The 17,272-nt window shown below is 43.9% G+C and overlaps 1 protein-coding gene across 2 annotated transcripts; it reads right to left on the bottom strand.

Annotated features, from left to right (window-relative positions):
• Window positions 1-3,277: 3,277 nt before the first annotated feature.
• Window positions 3,278-15,473, bottom strand: SLC25A39 (solute carrier family 25 member 39). Of its 2 annotated transcripts, XM_069953731.1 has the most exons (13): window positions 15,372-15,473; window positions 13,293-13,363; window positions 12,962-13,088; window positions 12,811-12,870; window positions 11,401-11,451; window positions 10,549-10,658; window positions 10,043-10,110; window positions 9,089-9,213; window positions 8,832-9,005; window positions 7,813-7,922; window positions 7,586-7,661; window positions 7,288-7,371; window positions 3,278-7,199 (listed from the first exon to the last, which is right to left on the bottom strand). In XM_069953731.1, exons 3-13 carry the CDS (start codon window positions 13,065-13,067, stop codon window positions 7,084-7,086), a joined length of 1,080 nt encoding a protein of 359 aa, XP_069809832.1. In that variant the 5' UTR covers window positions 13,068-13,088; window positions 13,293-13,363; window positions 15,372-15,473; the 3' UTR covers window positions 3,278-7,083. The 2 variants fall into 2 exon arrangements, with proteins under 2 accessions (XP_069809832.1, XP_069809833.1); XM_069953732.1 differs by lacking the exon at window positions 11,401-11,451.
• Between the last annotated feature and the right edge of the window lie 1,799 nt (window positions 15,474-17,272).

The following is a 17,272-nucleotide window of genomic DNA, read 5'->3' as shown; positions in this document are numbered from 1 at the left end:
TTATATCTCCAACACCTTTAGGGTACATTCACACTTACCGGATCCGCAGCAGATTTCATTTAAATAACTGAACACAGCATCAAATCCGCTGCGGATCCTGTAGGTGTGAACGCACCCTTAAAAAACAAAATAAAAAAAAAACAAAATAAAAAAAAAACAAAATAAAAAAACAAACAAACAAATCTTACTTCCATTCATCATATATGAAAAATTACTAATTAAATAATTCAAATAAAATGAAAATGAAAGTGATTGTAATCATTGTCTAGAAATGTCTGAACAACCAAAAAAAAGAAAATATTTCTGCCACAGGATGGCCATCATAAAAAAAAAAAAAAAAAAAAACCTTCCAAAGAATCGCTGTTTTTGGTCAATTCACCTCCAATAAAACATGGATTGTAAAGTGGGTCCAAAGTCCTATCTACCCTAAAATGGTACCAATAGAAATATATTTTAAGTTATAGGGTGAGAATAGGGTAAAAGTTCTGGATCTTAGATGTGAGAAGGAAAAAAAAAAAAATAATTCTTCTGACCCCTTCTAAAATACAGGCCACCTACAGACTGGAGGTCTGAAAAAGTGGGGAGAGTACTACCAGGAGTGGCCTATAGGTGGCAGTGCAGAGCCACTTTTTTCCTGCTGGAGGGGAGCGGTTTGCAGACTTTTATTAGAAAGTGGATATAGCTGCTTATTGAGCCAACACTTATAGATAAGAAAACTACACAAAGAGCCAAGCCACTATTTGCTTTTCATTGCAACTGCAGACATTAAGGGCAGGAGTGATGTCATAACTGTGTATTATAAAAAGCGGCAGGTCAAACATCAGATATCTGGAACAATAGACATTTATCAGTTGGTTCTCACTTACAAAGGGGCAATCGGATAAGATTATCAGAGAACTGTCAACTGTGTTATTAGCTAATACAGGAGAATAAGTAGTGTTCCTGGCATCATTATACCTTACATGTTAAGGTATTACACGCAGCGATTATCGTTCAAAGATTCGCTATAACAATCGTTCGATAGCAACAACTTTTTTTTTTTTTTAGGGAACAATTCTGAGGTTATTACATTACTGTTATGAACGATTGCTTTTGCATCGTTATATGGTCGCTAATCGTTCCTCAGGACAGCCCACACAACATGTTATCAGCGAATTACTTATTACACAAACAAATGTGCGAACGATCGGTGAACCCCCAACGATTATTTTTCACCATGTTGAAAGACCAAAATGAACGATTTTCCATTCCTCGTTTCATCGTTGGGTGCTATTACACGGACAGATAATCGGTCAATTCGATCGTTTTAGCGAATTTTGAAACAATCGTTCAGTGTAATAGGGCCTGAAGGCCGCTTTAACATGTATATTATTATGTCTGAATCCTGGACACAAGAGGGGAGATTTATCAAACATGGTGGAAAGTGAAACTGGCTCAGTTGCGCCTAGCAACCAATCAGATTCCACCTTTCATTTTCCAAAGAGTCTGTGAGGAATGAAAGGTGGACTCTGATTGGTTGCTAGGGACGACTGAGCCAGTTTCACTTTACACCATGTTTGATAAAAATCCCCCAAGATTCTAATAGGTCTCCTGCCTGGTACTCGCTGGCAACCAGAATGCCTGGCATAAAGGCTAAACTTTGAAGCGTACTTGGGTAGGCATAATGCCACTGACCTCTTAAAGGGTTTATTAAATATTAAAAAGCCATAGCTTCTATCTTTCAGAAGCAGCACCACTCTTTTCCTCAGTTTGTGTAAAATTACAGTTCATCTGCATTGGCATGAATGGAGCAAAGTTGTAATACCCCACACAACTTGGGCACAGAGGTGGTGTTATTTTTGGACAAACTCCAAGTAGGGGGGCACAGAATCCGCTGAAAGTTATCTGTGCGGATTCCGTAGTGTGCATATACCATAAGGGTAACGTTTAGCTATGGTCAGGCTTTCAACATACTTTAAGGAAAATATGGCCAAAGGGGTAATGTTTCTCTTTAAGAAGTGGGTCATATTGTGGAGATTTACCGACTATTCATACTCCAATGGGAAGGATATATGAAGCCACTCGCTGATGCTACTTTTTGATTGTAACCTTCCCTCTCAGTCCGCGTTAAATTAGAAGCCTTAGAACATAAATGGGGGGTTTAAGCCAAGCCAGAAATCTCTGCAGAAGAGGAGGAGACAGGTGTTTTGCCCCATGTCAGTGCACAGCAGGGTGCTGGCTAGCTGCAGAGAGGTCATGGGACCAATGAATATTTTTTTTTTCTTAGAGTTAAACTCTCTAACCCAGGGGTAGGGAACCTTGGCTCTCCAGCTGTTGCGAAACTACAATTCCCATCATGCCTGCACAGCTTTAGCTTTGGCTGTCCAGACATGGTGGGAGTTGTACTTATGCAACAGCTGGAGAGCCAAGGTTCCCTACCCCTGATCTAACCAGTCAATAATTTACAGGAATAATCTGGTGTATTTTTTCCCATTCAAATCAACTGATTTTACCAAGTTATATAAATTTGTAATTTACTTCTATTTAAAAATCTCAAGTCTTTCAGTACTTATCAACTGCTGTATGTCCTGCAGAAGTGTTGTATTCTCTCCAATCTGACACAGTGCTCTCTGCTGCCACCTCTGTCCATGACAGGAACTGTCCAGAGCAGGAGAGGTTTTCTATGGGAATTTGCTCCTGCTCTGAACAGTTCCTAACATAGACAGTGGTGGCAGCAGAGAGCACTGTGTCAGACTGGAGAGAGTACACCACTTCCTGCAGGACATACAGCAGCTGATAAGTAATGAAAGTAATTTACAATTCTGTATAACTTTCTCACACCAGTTGATTTGAAAGAAAAAAATGCCGGAGTACTTCTTTAAATTAGTAGGGTTTCAGTAACTGAGGCCACCACTTGTGAAAACAAGCTCTTAGCTGTGTCTATAGAAACACTATAGACTCTCAGACCCTTTGGCCAATGGCTCCTACAGTAACAACTGGGTTATCAGGTGGCCCCCATGCACATTACATGGTCACCCGATCGCACCAAGTTCTATGTATTGTGTACTAGTACAACACAGGATGCATCCCCTACTATTGGTGTCACTTCAGTGCCATATTGAGTATTCTCAGTAACCAGCGCACATCTGAGGCACATGGAGCTACAGTAGGGCCCTATAGACTTCTGTGACTCCATATAATAGAGTAGTGTGCATGACGCCATAAGATGAGAGCGGGCAAGGGACGTCTCCATTTCATACACTGCTTGCATACATAGTAATAAAAGACAGCACAGATATTCATGCATCAAATGCAGTTTATTGTCAGTGTATACCATGACTACACAGCACCCCGTGTCTGAGCTCCTGTGAACATAACAGTGGTCTACAGCGTATGACACCAATGCCTGCCTATAGCTAATAGATCATTTGCTCCTATATAACCCAAGCGCATGTCTGACCCTAATACTATCGCTTATTGTATAACCAGCTATACCCATAGCTTATCCCTCCCTTCTACATTTACTTTCTGAGCAATGCCGGCCCAGGAAGTAACAGAACAAAGAAAAATTTCTTCCCCCCCCCAACCGGATGATTATATTGAGAAAGTCTTAAAGGAGCAAACTCTACCTTAGCTTATTCTTACATAGGAAAAAAAAAAAACTTGAAAAGACATATGGGGTTAACATTAAAGGGGTTGTCTGAGATTTAACAGGCGGCAGTCTTGTAGAAACAGTGCCACACCTGTCCATGCCTGGTAATGCAGCTCATCATTATAGAAGTGAATGGGGATGAATTGCAATACTACATACAACCTTTGGACAGATGTGGCGCTGTTTATAGAAGAAAGCGGTAAGTTGCCCCTTTAAGTTAGCAGGGGGCAGCCATCTTGCTGGTTTGGTAGACTGACATCACTGAGGGTAAAACCTCATAAAATATATAGATGCTGTCTATTTGAGCTGACATAATTGCATCCATCTGTAACAAAACACTAGTGGTGGCATTCTGACAGTCGAGTCTATTATACAACTCCTGTCAAGCTGCCACAACCATAATGTGACATATGTAGGTGTAGCCGTATATAACCCCATGTTCATCACTAGCTGAAGTCATAACCCATCCCTTGCCATGCCACAGGAACGACCATACAGTGACGTGTTATATATATTTATGTGACTGCTCAGCAGTTTCAGACCTTTCTTTGCCATATATGCCTGCAATGTCGGCAGTGAAAGGGTTAGTTATCAAATCTAAAGTTGCAGTCAGTTTCGTTTCCAGAACCACCTATAGAAACTAACTGGCTCCTCTGTTCTAAGGGATTGTCCAGGATTAGAAAAACATGGCTGCTTTCTACCAAAAACAGCACCACGCCTGTCTGCAGGTCATGTTTGGTATTACAACCCTGCTCTATTGACTTAAGAAGTAAGCTGCAATACCACGCTCAAGCAGAGAGACAAGAGTGGCGCTGTTTCTGGAAGAAGAGAGCCCAATAGAGCATAGGCCCAAGGGTGAAGCACTTCTTGAAATTTTGGGCTGTTCCTCTATTATTCCTCCTGAAAATGCATCATTTGATTGACAGCTGGCCATTACAATTCCCTTTTTACTAAGAGAGTGATTGGGCATGATCAGCGTGTGCGGACCCACCCCTAGCAACAAGGAAGAATGGTAATGGGAAGTTGTCATCATATTCATACATTTCCAGGCAGAGTAACTGAGGAACAACACAAATCTGAAAGAAAAACAGCCCCATAATTATTATTCTATAGACTATATACATATATAAAAAAGACAGATATGATAAAAAAAAAAAAAAAAAAGGAGTACATGTAATGGGTTTAACCCAATCTATGCAGAGGGCCTATGCTTGATCTAAACACTTTGAGTGCATTTAAAGGGGCTGTACAGACAGAAAGAAAAACATGTCCGCTTTCTTCTAGAAACAGCGCAACTCTTCTCCTCAGTTTGGGTGTGGGTCTTGCAGTTCAGTTCTATTAAAATCAGAAAGAAAGATTTTTCTAATCCTGAATAATCCATTTAAGAAAGGATGGATCCATGGTCAAAGACAAGTAAGATGCCTAAAATGCATCAGTTGTACATTAGGCTAGGTAACAATTTTAAAGGGTATTCTGTAAAAAAACAAAACAAATAAAAACAAAAAAACATTTCTTTAGAAAAACTATATAAATTTATTAAAGTTTTTACATTAAGTGGCAGCAGTAAGGTGTGACATGACCCCATAACAGCTATGTCAGGAACAGCAGGGCTGCTTGAGCCCCGGTCTTGGCAGTTATGCATCACTAGAGCTGCAGCAGCATTAGCGACTTAACCCTCAAAAGGAACTCAGTATCACTAGTGCTGCATGCTTGAGCAGCCCTGCAGTTCCCAACACAGTTATTAGTGGCAGTAGAGAGCCCCTGTTGCTCCTTACTGCTGTCACTCTATTTATATTAAAAAAAAGTAAACATTTCTTTTAATAAAGTTGTATTACAAAGTTATGTAACTTTACTAAAGAAATGTGAACATTCTGCTAGAAGACCCCCTTCAAAAAAAAAACCAAAAAAAAAAAAAAAAAAAACCTTTCATGTTGGATTTAGCCTCTCTCAATAGACACCTAGACCTTTTTCAGGCTATGTCACAGTCATCACATTTTTTCATGGTGGCTCAGATGTGACCAGCCTTACGGTGAATTATCTATGCGTGACAGATTTCTAGAGTCCAGTATGGGCCACCAATTCAGTCAGCAAGCAGCCAGAGTTTGACCTTGTCTCAATAGCCCTTTCTTATAGGCAACAAACAACCAAAGACCATCCTAGGTTTAAAACGGTGGTCACTAGAGATGAGCGCGACTAAGATCCTAAGGCTGCTTGGAAAACATAGATACAACCATAGACCCTATCCATGTTTTTTAGGACTCCCTAGGGCTGCATCCAACTTCTTCAGCAACTGGTAATCAAATGCCGAATGATTGGACTCTGACAGCGCTCATCTCTGGTGGTCACAAAAGAGACTGCAACGTTAGCGGCTCATAGAAAACAATACAACTCTCTCCATGAAGACTGCACCAGTACAGTACAAAAAAAAACTAAATAAAAACTCAAAAAAGACAAACAATGACAGGAAAGAGGAGAAGGGGGCTGGGTAAGGCCCTTCTCTTGGGTTGCTACTTTCACGCTTGGGCAGCAGCGGATGAGGAACATTTAGAGGCACTTCATAGGGACAACTCCACAAACATGTCGCTCCTGCGCCATCCACAACTGGACAGAAGTTTCATAGGGAGGAGAAAAGAGTGAAGACTTAGAAGGGTTTCAAATAGAGCTATTCAATATGGAGTCCAAGGTTTCAGTCTCTGATTTCAAGTCTCCTTATATCCAGTCCAAAGTCTCTGCTTTCAGCCCCCGCTCTCCATAGTCACTGCGTCCATTGTTCTATAGCAACTCAACGTCTGGCTTATCCATCATCCACCTGATTCTTACTTATAGATTGCAGGCCCCAGATTCAGACTAGATAAATGGCTTGAAGTTCTACGCTTGATCCTCCACAAAGGGCAAGCTAAGGTATCCAAGCCTTCGGGTCCGGTATGATCTTTGGTTTTGCATTACATGACCCATTTGCTGGGAAATCTATCCTGGACCCCGACAGTCATGATGGCGAGACTAGGAATTAGTTTCACAATGGAAATTCCCATTACCAAAAAGTTCATTGGAAGGCTGAGATCTGCATTGTTATATCTGCCATAAGCTATATACAATATCAGAATTTAGGAAGGTGTCACGGAATCCAATTGGATTATCAAGAATGGCATTTAGAGGTGGACCGATCCAGTAGATCAATACCGGGACATCTATGTGGTTAGGGCATGAGACCCACCAGAGCTATTGCCCACCCCAAACCAGTGAACATATAGGATACGTGAGACATAGTCTAGTGGTCGGATATAGACTGGACCATGGCAGGTTGTCCCATTACGACTACCCTACTTTAAGTGCTTACTAAGAGGAATAATTACTCTTGGCCCCGAGTTAAGTTTGTGGTCCGAAAAAAAATCACAGTCCGCCATGTATTCCTTAAGAGCTAGAATTTGTTTGGTTGATTCTTCTTAAAAAGTTTACAAGCTCTGAAGCATTTCCTGGTTCCTCTTTTGGAAAAAATTCTTCCCGAATTCGTAAGAGCTGATCATTATGGCGCAGGCCGGGGCCACCTTGATGACTCGGGGCATGAACCCTGTGGAAGGAAGAGAGAGTGAAGAAGGTAAAGAGGGGATGGAATGAAAAGACCACCTAAGTGGGCTCAGTGGGATGTGGTGGGTTACCTGCAAAAAGTCCACGAGTCCCAGACTCAGCTCGGATGGTGCGCATGGCGCCCCAGGTGGAAGATTTCTGTCTCCTCGATGATACTAAGGAGAGGGGGAAGCTAAGGTTAGACATCTTTTGAATTAAGCCAATTTTATGAACAGATTTTCAGGATTTTAACCCAGCTCCACATAACCAATCTACCTACTTATACTAGACTGGATCATATATCACAACAGGAAACCTTGGTATAGTGACAGCTGTAATGCCATAGCCAAGGACTGTATACATAATATACATCTACCCCATGCCCCTTACCCATTTCCAAGTCTCCAAGTTCAATCTGTCTGTGAGTCTTCACTACATCAAAAGGCAAAGTAAGGATGGCAGCCACCTGAGAAAGGAAGGGATTGTATAAGTGGACTGGTGTAAGAAAGGAAGGACAGCACAGAAACACAAAGGCAAGCGGACATGTGGGTATAATGATAAGGCCATACATATCAGGGTACAAGATTACAGCAAAAAGATTACAGCAAAGAGCTTACCGCTCCAGACACGGCCCCCGATGTGAAGCTGATGAGAAACTGGGTCTCTGATGTTCCCCAAGTGTCACTGAGCTTCCTCTTCACAAGCTCATAGTTAAACCAATAGAGAGCTACAGGGACAATACACAAGAGGGCGATATATGAGCATAGGGAGTAATAGGAGGAGATATAGGGGAGGTTATATGGAGTAATAGGAGGAGATATAGAGAGGGTATATAGAGTAATAGGAGGAGATATAGGGGAGGGTATATGGAGTAATAAGAGGAGATATAGGGAGGTTATATGGAGTAATAGGAGATATAGGGGAAGGTTATATGGAGTAATAGGAGGAGATATAGGGAGGATATATGGAGTAATAGGAGGAGATATGGGGAGGTTATATGGAGTAATAGGAGGAGATATAGGGGAGGTTATAAGGAGTAATAGGGGGAGATATAGGGAGGTTATATGGAGTAATAGGAGGAGATATAGGGAGGATATATGGAGTAATAGGAGGAGATATAGGGGAGGTTATATGGAGTAATAGGAGGAGATATAGGGGAGGGTAGATGGAGTAATAAAAGGAGATATAGGGGAGGGGTATATGGAGTAATAGGAGGAGATATAGCGAGGATATATGGAGTAATAGGAAGAGATAGAGGGAGGGTATATGGGGTAATAAGAGGAGATATAGGGAAGGGTATATGGAGTAATAGGAGGAGATATAGGGAGGTTATATGGAGTAATAGGAGGAGATATAGGGAAGGGTAGATTGAGTAATAAAAGGAGATATAGGGGAGGGTATATGGAGCAATGGGAGATATAGGGGAGGGTATATGGAGTAATAGGAGGAGATATAGCGAGGATATATGGAGTAATAGGAGGAGATATAGGGGAGGTTATATGGAGTAATAGGAGGAGATATAGGAGAGGTTATATGGAGTAATAGGAGGAGATATAGGAGAGGTTATATGGAGTAATAGAAGGAGATATAGGGGAGGGTATATGGAGCAATGGGAGATATAGGGGAGGTTATATACCTGAGAATGGGACGTCTCTCAGCACTGTGGGTCCCCATCCCTTCCACAGCGACAGCCATCCTCCCTGGGAGACAGCAGACCGCAGACAGGCTCCTAGCTCTATATAAGAAAGCTGTCGGGATTGCAGTTTTGTACGGATCAGCTCCAGAGGACTGATGACGGTGACTGCCCCCACTGACACAGAAGAGATACAAGAAGTTATTATATGAAACATCCTGATGAGATACAGGAAATATACATGAAGACATCTGACTCACAGCGGGCGAGTGCTCCAGCAACAAGAGGGATGTGACTGCCGCTGTATCCCATGTTGTAACAGAGAAAATCCCTTAGTTGGTCATAACAGGTGAAATAGATAATGGTTGCAGGCACCGCCATCACCCTGCAGGGGGAGACAGAGAGAGAGTCACCTGGGGATAAATTACTGCCATGATACCGCTGCAGAAAAACACTGTACATATGGTCCACGGGGGACACAGCCTCATTGCTTGTTGCCAACGATAACAATTGAAGCCAGATAACAAGCCGCAGACCCAGACCTGACATACACCGTTTACACGCAATGCAATATCTTTAAGGACACATGAATGGGAATATAAGTATCCATAATGGTTACCGCTTATCTAGACAAACAGTTATAAGCATTGCACTTTGATAAATGACACCGCTCGCAATATTTCAATTTGCAAAATATTAACAAAATGGATCAATATTAGAAGTGGAATCAATGAGACTAAACAGGAGATAATTCCTCGCCCTAAGTAAATGGCTGTATAAAGTCTGCACAATGAATGTCCATGATTCCATGCCCATCCACTTTATGAATAGTTCTATAGGGAAAATATTTACTGGGATGAAAATTCTGCTATCTGATTGGTTGTTATCAGGTCATATGGTATGGTATGTATGCATCAATTTTGGTTCTGCATCCAGATCCAAAAGGAAAAGATGTGACTGTGCCAGGGTTGGAGCAGCCCTGCAGTTCCTGACACAGCCAGCAGAGGGACTGTGTCACTTCTTACAGCTGCTGCCACTTTATGTGTCAAAACATAATAAAAATTTACCCTTAAAGTTATATTACTAATTACCATAACTTTAATAAATAATGTACGATTCACCAGATACCCCTTTAAGGCTGCGTTCTTTGATTTGATTAGTAAACATGATGTATAGGATGGGCCCACAGCATTCCTTTACAGTCCTGTACTTACAAGGTAGGGGGGAGGCCGCTCCATAGTGATGTTAGACCCTCATGGCGTGTTATCTTCACAAAGGCATCCTGCAGCAGAGAGGGAGATAACTATCACTGCAGTGTATAAACAGGAGCTGATCCCCCATAACTATCACTGCAGTGTATAAACAGGAGCTGATCCCCCATAACTATCACTCCAGCCTATATGCAGGGATACCAGACAGGCATTGGATAGACAAAAGGTCCCCATACACCTTCAATAACTGACAGTTAAAAGGTCAAAAGATCTCCTGTCCTCTCTATACACAGGAACATTCAACAAGGCTGAGTGTTCCTACGTTCTCTATATGAGGGTTAAACAGCAGCCAAACTGCTCTGGCTGCGGCTTATCTCTCAGAGAACATGGGTGTCGGGCAGCGATTTTTTGAATTTGATGCAGTGGTATTAGCTCCTATGGCTCATCACGACTAATGTCTATTGCTCCTACTCCACAATAGCATAGCCGTACCCCATGCTGACACTTACCAGTGTGCCATGGAAGTGGGTGGGCGCTCGGTACCAGGTACTACAGGCTGTAGCATGCTGGCACACAAAGAGATGATCCATCAGACCATTACAGTACAGGAAGCAGCGCCCTAGGCGGAATAAAGAGAAGCCGGGTGAGAGGGTGAAATTAGAGGAAGACAGAGAGAAGAGAACATAGCATGGTATATACTGAGAGAAGACTATGTTAGTAAAAGGCTGGCGCTTATAAGCAGTTTAGTGGCAGAGATGAGCAGAGCCGTAAGCGGGCACATGGCAGGGTTACCCATCATGCTCTGTGCAGTCAATAACTACTTATAGGGGTTAATAAATATGGCCGTTATCAGTCCCCATATCTTGATCACAGGGACTGCAAATTTAGGGGGGGGGGGGGGGGGGAGGTTGGATTAACACCAATCAGCCATATGGGCACAACCCAAATCCATAGGGAAAACCCAGAGTAGACTAAATCTCCATCCCAATGCCCCGCCATGTACAGAGCAGTAGCAGGATCTGTGGGAAATACATACAAAGGGGAAGATTTATCAAACATGGTGTAAAGTGAAACTGGCTCAGTTGCCCCTAGCAACCAATCAGATTCCGCCTTATATTCCTCACAGACTCTTTGAAAAATGAAAGGTGGAATCTGATTGGTTGCTAGTGGCAACTGCCCCAATTTTACTTTACACCAGTTTGATAAATCTCCCCCAAAGTCTCTATGTGACCAGACCGGACGAGACTTCTAGAACACACGGAGGGCACTGACATGCAGAACACCACTTATCTATGGTCAAAGAGCAACTGGAAAATGTACACTTTACCCAGAGCTAGGGGGGCAAAGCTTTGTGTACTCACATGTGGGATGGCGCAAGGGGGGTGCCCGGGGTAGAGACTTTACAGATATTACTGCAACACAAGAGGAACAAATGAGGAGTCATGACACAACGGCGTATGTGATTTGTATTCTGCAGCTACAAATACATACAGATACATACATGGTGCTGACAGAGAGCAGTAATAGCTGTGACCGAGGAAGCTGAAGGTGCAGGACGGCGCAAGGTGTTAATACAGCGAGATAGAAGAAGGTTACAGAGCTGCGGTACAGCTACAGATTAGTAGTGAAGGGGATTATTCACCCTTAAAGGGGATCTCCAGCAAAGATTTTTTTTTCCCCCAGATCCACTGGTACCAGAAAGTTATACAGACTTGTAAATGACTTGTATTAAAAAATATCAAGTCTTCCAGTACTTATCAGCTGCTTTATGTCCTGCAGGAAGTAGTGTATTCTTTCCAGTCTAAAACAGTGCTCCCTGTTTCCACCTCTGTCCCTGACAGGAACTGTAAAGAGCAGTAGTAAATCCCCATAGAAAACATTTACCGCTCTAGACATAGTTCCTGACATGGACAGAGGTGGCAGCAAAGAGCACTGTGTCAGGCTGGAAAGAATGCACCACTTCCTGCAGGACATACAACAGCTGATAAGTGTGAGAAGACTAGAGATTTTTAAATAGACGTAAATTACAAATCTATTTAACTTTATGACACCAGTTGATTTGAAAGAAAAAAAAAACAAAAAAAAAAACACAGGAGTACCCCTTTAAGAAACCCCATTGATTTGTTAAAGGAGTTATCCAGCACTACAAAAACATGGCCACTTTCCCCCTACTGTTGTCTCCAGTTTGGGTGGGGTTTTGAAACTCAGTTCCATTGAAGTAAATGGAGCTTAATTGCAAACTGCACCTGAACTGGAGACAACAGTAGGGGGAAAAGTGGCCATGTTTTTGTAGCGCTGGATAACCCCTTTAAGTACATGCAATGCTACTAAACCCTAAAACTCCCTGTATAAGATTCCTATGCAGTTAGTAGACAGCCGCCTTACTGCATGTAGTGTGCCCTAGCAGCCCTGGCAAGCTTTGCCATTTAACTTGTATGAGGGTTTTGACACTAAGTATTTAGGGAAGACCCACCCTATGTTATGGGGGTCCCGATTTACTTCCACAACTCCCATAGTCTCTCGTTAGGTCTCCATCATTATCATTATGTAATGGTAGTCGGCTGCCTTGGCTTTCCTCTGCCAGACATAGTAGTATATCCCAGTGCATGCCCAATAGAAAGCAGTGATGACCTATATGTCATTTGTTATAGTTACTATTGCTTTCTATTAGTCTGGATAAGGGGGGGACGAAGCTGCAGAAAAATTAAGTAGACATTAGAAGGCTGTGCGGCGTGTAGGACCACCCAGTTCAGAATAACGGGGGACACTACCTTTGGAGAATGGTTTCTTCTGTGACTGCAGCCGGATCTTTACAACGTCGAGGGGCGTCACTGCGGAGAACCAGGAGAAAGCGGGTGAGACACGGGCAACGACAAATCCCTTCAACTCCCCCAGCACTGCTACATCACAACCAGACCATACCAAAGAGTGAGGTGAGTAGGGCGCCAGTCCCTGAGGCCATGATTTGCTGCAGTGGGGTGATCCCACATCGGGGGGCGCCGGCGTCCTGCACTGCCATCCCTGCCATGAGTTATACTTCAGGGGGAATCTGGAGATCATAAAAAGAGAAAAAAGTTGGGGGAATAAAGAAAAAACAGGAGAGAGAGTACAAGAAGGAGACATGAAGGCTACACGATACAGCCAGCGTTCACAGCCTGCCGCCCCCTCCCCCCCCCTTATCAGCTCACACCCCGAGGCAGGCGTGACCACCACTACAGCGCCTTGATAACAACACAGCATACATAGCACTTACCTGGTGCCTGGTGGCCGGCTCACAGGCTCCCCCTGCAGGAGGATAAATGATAAGCAGCATCTTCACAGTGACTGTGGGAAACACAGGATCATCCATGCAGATTAATCGCTACATAAACACGTTACATAAAGACATACGTGTGCGGGCGGGCGCCATTACTGCAATTTTATACACATATTATATAGGACAGGGGTAGGGAACCCTGGCTCTCAGCTGTTGCAAAACTACAACTCCCATCATGCCTGGACAGCCAAAGCTAAAGCTGTCAAGGCATAATGGGAGTTGTAGTTCTGCAACAGCTGTGAGCCAGGGTTCACTACCCCTTATATAAGATGTGAGTAATAATTATATAAAGCCAATGCGCAACTACAACTCTCAGCATGCACGCTGGTAGTTTTAAGGTGGTCATGGTGGCTAGAACTGATTAAATATTTCCCAACCAGCTGCAAAACTACAATTCCCAGAATGCTCTTAGGCCAATGAAGTGTTTCTTAATCTGTAGCTCTTTAGCAGCTTAACGACTACAACTCCCAGCTAAGCTAAACATCCAATGCAGTGTTCCCCAACTTATTGCAAAACTACAACCCCTAGCATGCCCCTGCAGCTTAGCCTGCCAACCATGTAATGCAGTGTTCTCTATCATGTGGCTCTCCTGCTGTTGCAAAACTCCCAGTATGTCCTGATGAGAAAGCTGCCCGTGCATGCTGGGAGTTGTAGTTCTGCAACATCAAGTTGGGAGACATCGTCTTGGTACTGAGTGGATTCAGCTAAAGCAGGGGTAGGGAACCTTGGCTCTCCAGCTGTTGTAAAACTACAACTCTCATCATGTCCTGATGAGAAGGCTGCAAGTGCATGCTGGGAGTTGTAGTTCTGCAACAGCAAGATGAGAAACATTGCCTTGGATGCTGAGTGGGTTCAGCTAAAGCAGGAGTAGGGAACCTTGGCTCTCCAGCTGGTGCAAAACTACATTCTGGGAGTTGTAGTTTTGGAGACCAACCACAGCCGGTCAGGATATGTTGAGAGTTGTAGTTTGACAGGCTGGGGAACAATGCATTAGGGCCCTATTCCACCGGACGATTATTTTTCACATAATCGTTAACGATTAACGATCTCAAACGACCGCTATTGCTAAACGTTCATTCATTTCCATGTAACGATACATTGTTACTTATGATCGTATTTGCGATCATTTTTTCTTCGCTATTGCGTTCGCATCGACCGAACGATGTCTTAATCAATGCGAGCGATTTGTGAACGAGCAACGACAAAAATAGGTCCAGGTCTTATAAAGCGATCAACGATTTCTGGTTCGGTCGTTAATCGTTAACTGCATTTCAACCGAACGATTATCGTTTAGATTCGAACGATTTAACGATAATCTGAACGATAATCGTCCGGTGGAATAGCGCCCTAAGACACTCAGCAGGTTTTGGTGAAGGCTGTCAGGGCATGCTGGGAGTTGTAGTTTTCCAACAGCTGGAGAACCACTGACTACTGGTCAGCAACTTTCGTTATCTGGGGAGATAAGCGGCCTCCAGAAATGTCTGAAAACAGACTTATTCCCTCTCCCCAATGGGGACACATGGACGCTGAGCCGAGCGGAGCATGCACGTGTATAGAGAGAAGGTAATATATATGCACAGTACCTGAGGAATACCGTCTAACACAGGGGGAGGGAGCCTTGGCTCTATAGCTGTTGCAAAACTACAACTCCCATCATGCCTGGACAGCCAAAGCTAACGCTTTGGCTGTCCAGGCATGATGGGAGTTGTAGTTTTGCTACAACTGGAGGGCGGAAGGTTCCCTACCCCTGGTCTAACAACACTTTAAAGTGGTCAGAAACATAATCCTATAAGCAGTATCTACTGACACCATACAATGGGAACATGCAATACAATGTATATATATGTATACTATACTACAACTCCCAGCATGCAGCTCCCCATTACACAACACATCCAGCTCAGGCTATGGACAGGATGCTGTCAGCCCATGTGGCCAGCAGAGATCATACATGACCTGCACACAGCAGGGCTGACAGCACTCCATACACACACATGCGATATCTCCGCGTCTCACCTGCGACCCCTTCCCGCCTGGGGTCCCCGGACGCGGCATCTTAGGGGCCACATCCCGCACTCCAGCAGCTCCGTGCTGGGCCAAACCGGTTTCTGATCACAACAACATGTCAATCAAACTCAGCCACGCCCGCTCGGGGAGGAACTAAAGAACTTGAAACAGTAGTAGGCGGGAGAGACTGTCAATTAACGATAAGCTACGCCCACTCCGGGGACGCGTCTGTTCCCAGTATGCACCACGGCGGAGAGTTCAGCTCTGCAGCCTTATAGAGACTGTGTTACCTTTCACCTACTTCTTCCCAGTGACTGTACATAGTTATATCATACATCCCTGGCACAGAGCAGCCCTCATGGCATTTCCTGTGCCCGACACATTAACCCTTCAGGTTTTCCTCACTTTTCTAAAGCTATATATTTTTCCCCATGGATTCTTAATATTTTTTATTGTATTTTTTATTAGCCCCCTTAGTTTGACCCCATATATCATAGTGGCTTATTTCAGTGTGTATTAGTATAGGTGCTCGTCATGTGATTCTTTCATCATGTGACTGATTAGTTGCCATGGGCAACTGCGGCTTATCTCTTTCTGAACAAAGGGGTCAGGTGATGATTTTTTTATCAAGGCCGACCCCTATTACCACAGACATCATCTGTCGGTGGCTTTTCTAGATGGTCCCATGTACCTTGTACATTATCGTGGCAGGATCATCAGGCCATCAGTTATATCTCCCGCTTGCCCTCCCATACACAGCATTGTCGGCACGACCGAGCATTCCTATGTTTGCTATGGAGAGAGTGGGTGGCTTATCTCTCCGTGAACAAAGGGGTGGGGTGGTGATTTTCCATCACGGTCGACCCCTATCGACACCAACATCATCTGTTTTCTAGATGGTCCCATATACTTTGTACCTTATTGTGGTGGGATTGTCCAGCCATCAGTTATATCTCCATACACAGCAACGTTCGGCACAGCTGAGCATCCTTGTGTTCTCTATGGGGAGTGGGGGCGGCTTATCTCTCTGTGAACAAAGGGCTCAGGTGGTAATGTTTCATCACCCCAGACCCCTATCACCACCAACATCATCTGTCAGTGGTTGTTCTAGATGGCCCCATATACCTTATACCAGTGGCCAAACTGCTGCGGGTTCAGCCAACATCTAAGGTGTAAGGGCCCTATTACATGGAGCTATAATCGTCCCGATTCGTCCGATTATCACTCTGTGTAATAGAGACAACAATCATCGGCTAACAGGCCGCTCTAAAGCTGCTGCGGGACCCAGGAAGAAGCAGACCGCAAGAGGAGCCCTGGAGCATGGATGGGTAATGTATACTGCTTAAGCAAGGGCATCCATAACGATGTCCGTGCAGCCCTTGTTAAACTATTATAGGGCTGTCTAATAAGCCCAGTAAACGAGCGCTGATCTAGCAGATCGGTGCTCCTTTAAGTTATGATCGGGCCCCCACGGGCCCTTGTAATAGTACTCTAGAACTAAGGGGATCTTTAGTTATGCCCGATCCTGTGGATAGGCCACAACTTGTCGAGATTGGGATACCTCTTTAAATCGGTCATCTATTAGTACAGCCCGCTTATCGCAGGCTGTAATAGTGGATTTTACACCATGGTCATGTAGGCCTTTTGATGGTCTTTGCTAGAGTAACTGATCTGCACCCCGAAAATAACTTACAGGGGGGCAGACAGTGCATGTCACTAATAGACAACCTCCTAAATGCCAGAGTGGCCACTGACTGTAGCATTTAAGAGCAGCCAGCACCTGCAGCGTATAAAGCAGGCTCAGCTCCATATACAACAACCACCTTCGCCGCTGAATTGGTGGACAACAAGAGTGCAAGAACGTTGCTTCCCCCTTACGTTGGAATGACCTCATCAAAGGTCACAGAGCA

The sequence above is a fragment of the Dendropsophus ebraccatus genome, chromosome 14 (assembly GCF_027789765.1).
Source record: "Dendropsophus ebraccatus isolate aDenEbr1 chromosome 14, aDenEbr1.pat, whole genome shotgun sequence".
Classification (NCBI taxonomy): Eukaryota; Metazoa; Chordata; class Amphibia; order Anura; family Hylidae; genus Dendropsophus; species Dendropsophus ebraccatus.
Note: the sequence above shows the minus strand (reverse complement) of the source record. Positions and strands in the feature narration are given on the sequence as shown.

What these genes read in the sequence shown, in the direction of transcription:
- SLC25A39 (XM_069953731.1), bottom strand. Translation starts at nt 13,067, where the DNA reads ATGGCAGGGATGGCAGTGCAGGACGCCGGCGCCCCCCGATGTGGGATC. An exon ending in GAAGAAACCATTCTCCAAAG is followed by an intron (nt 11,452 to 12,810) that starts GTAGTGTCCCCC and finishes CTTGTGTTGCAG; the next exon opens with TAATATCTGTAAAGTCTCTA. An exon ending in GACTCGTGGACTTTTTGCAG is followed by an intron (nt 7,200 to 7,287) that starts GTAACCCACCAC and finishes TTCCTTCCACAG; the next exon opens with GGTTCATGCCCCGAGTCATC.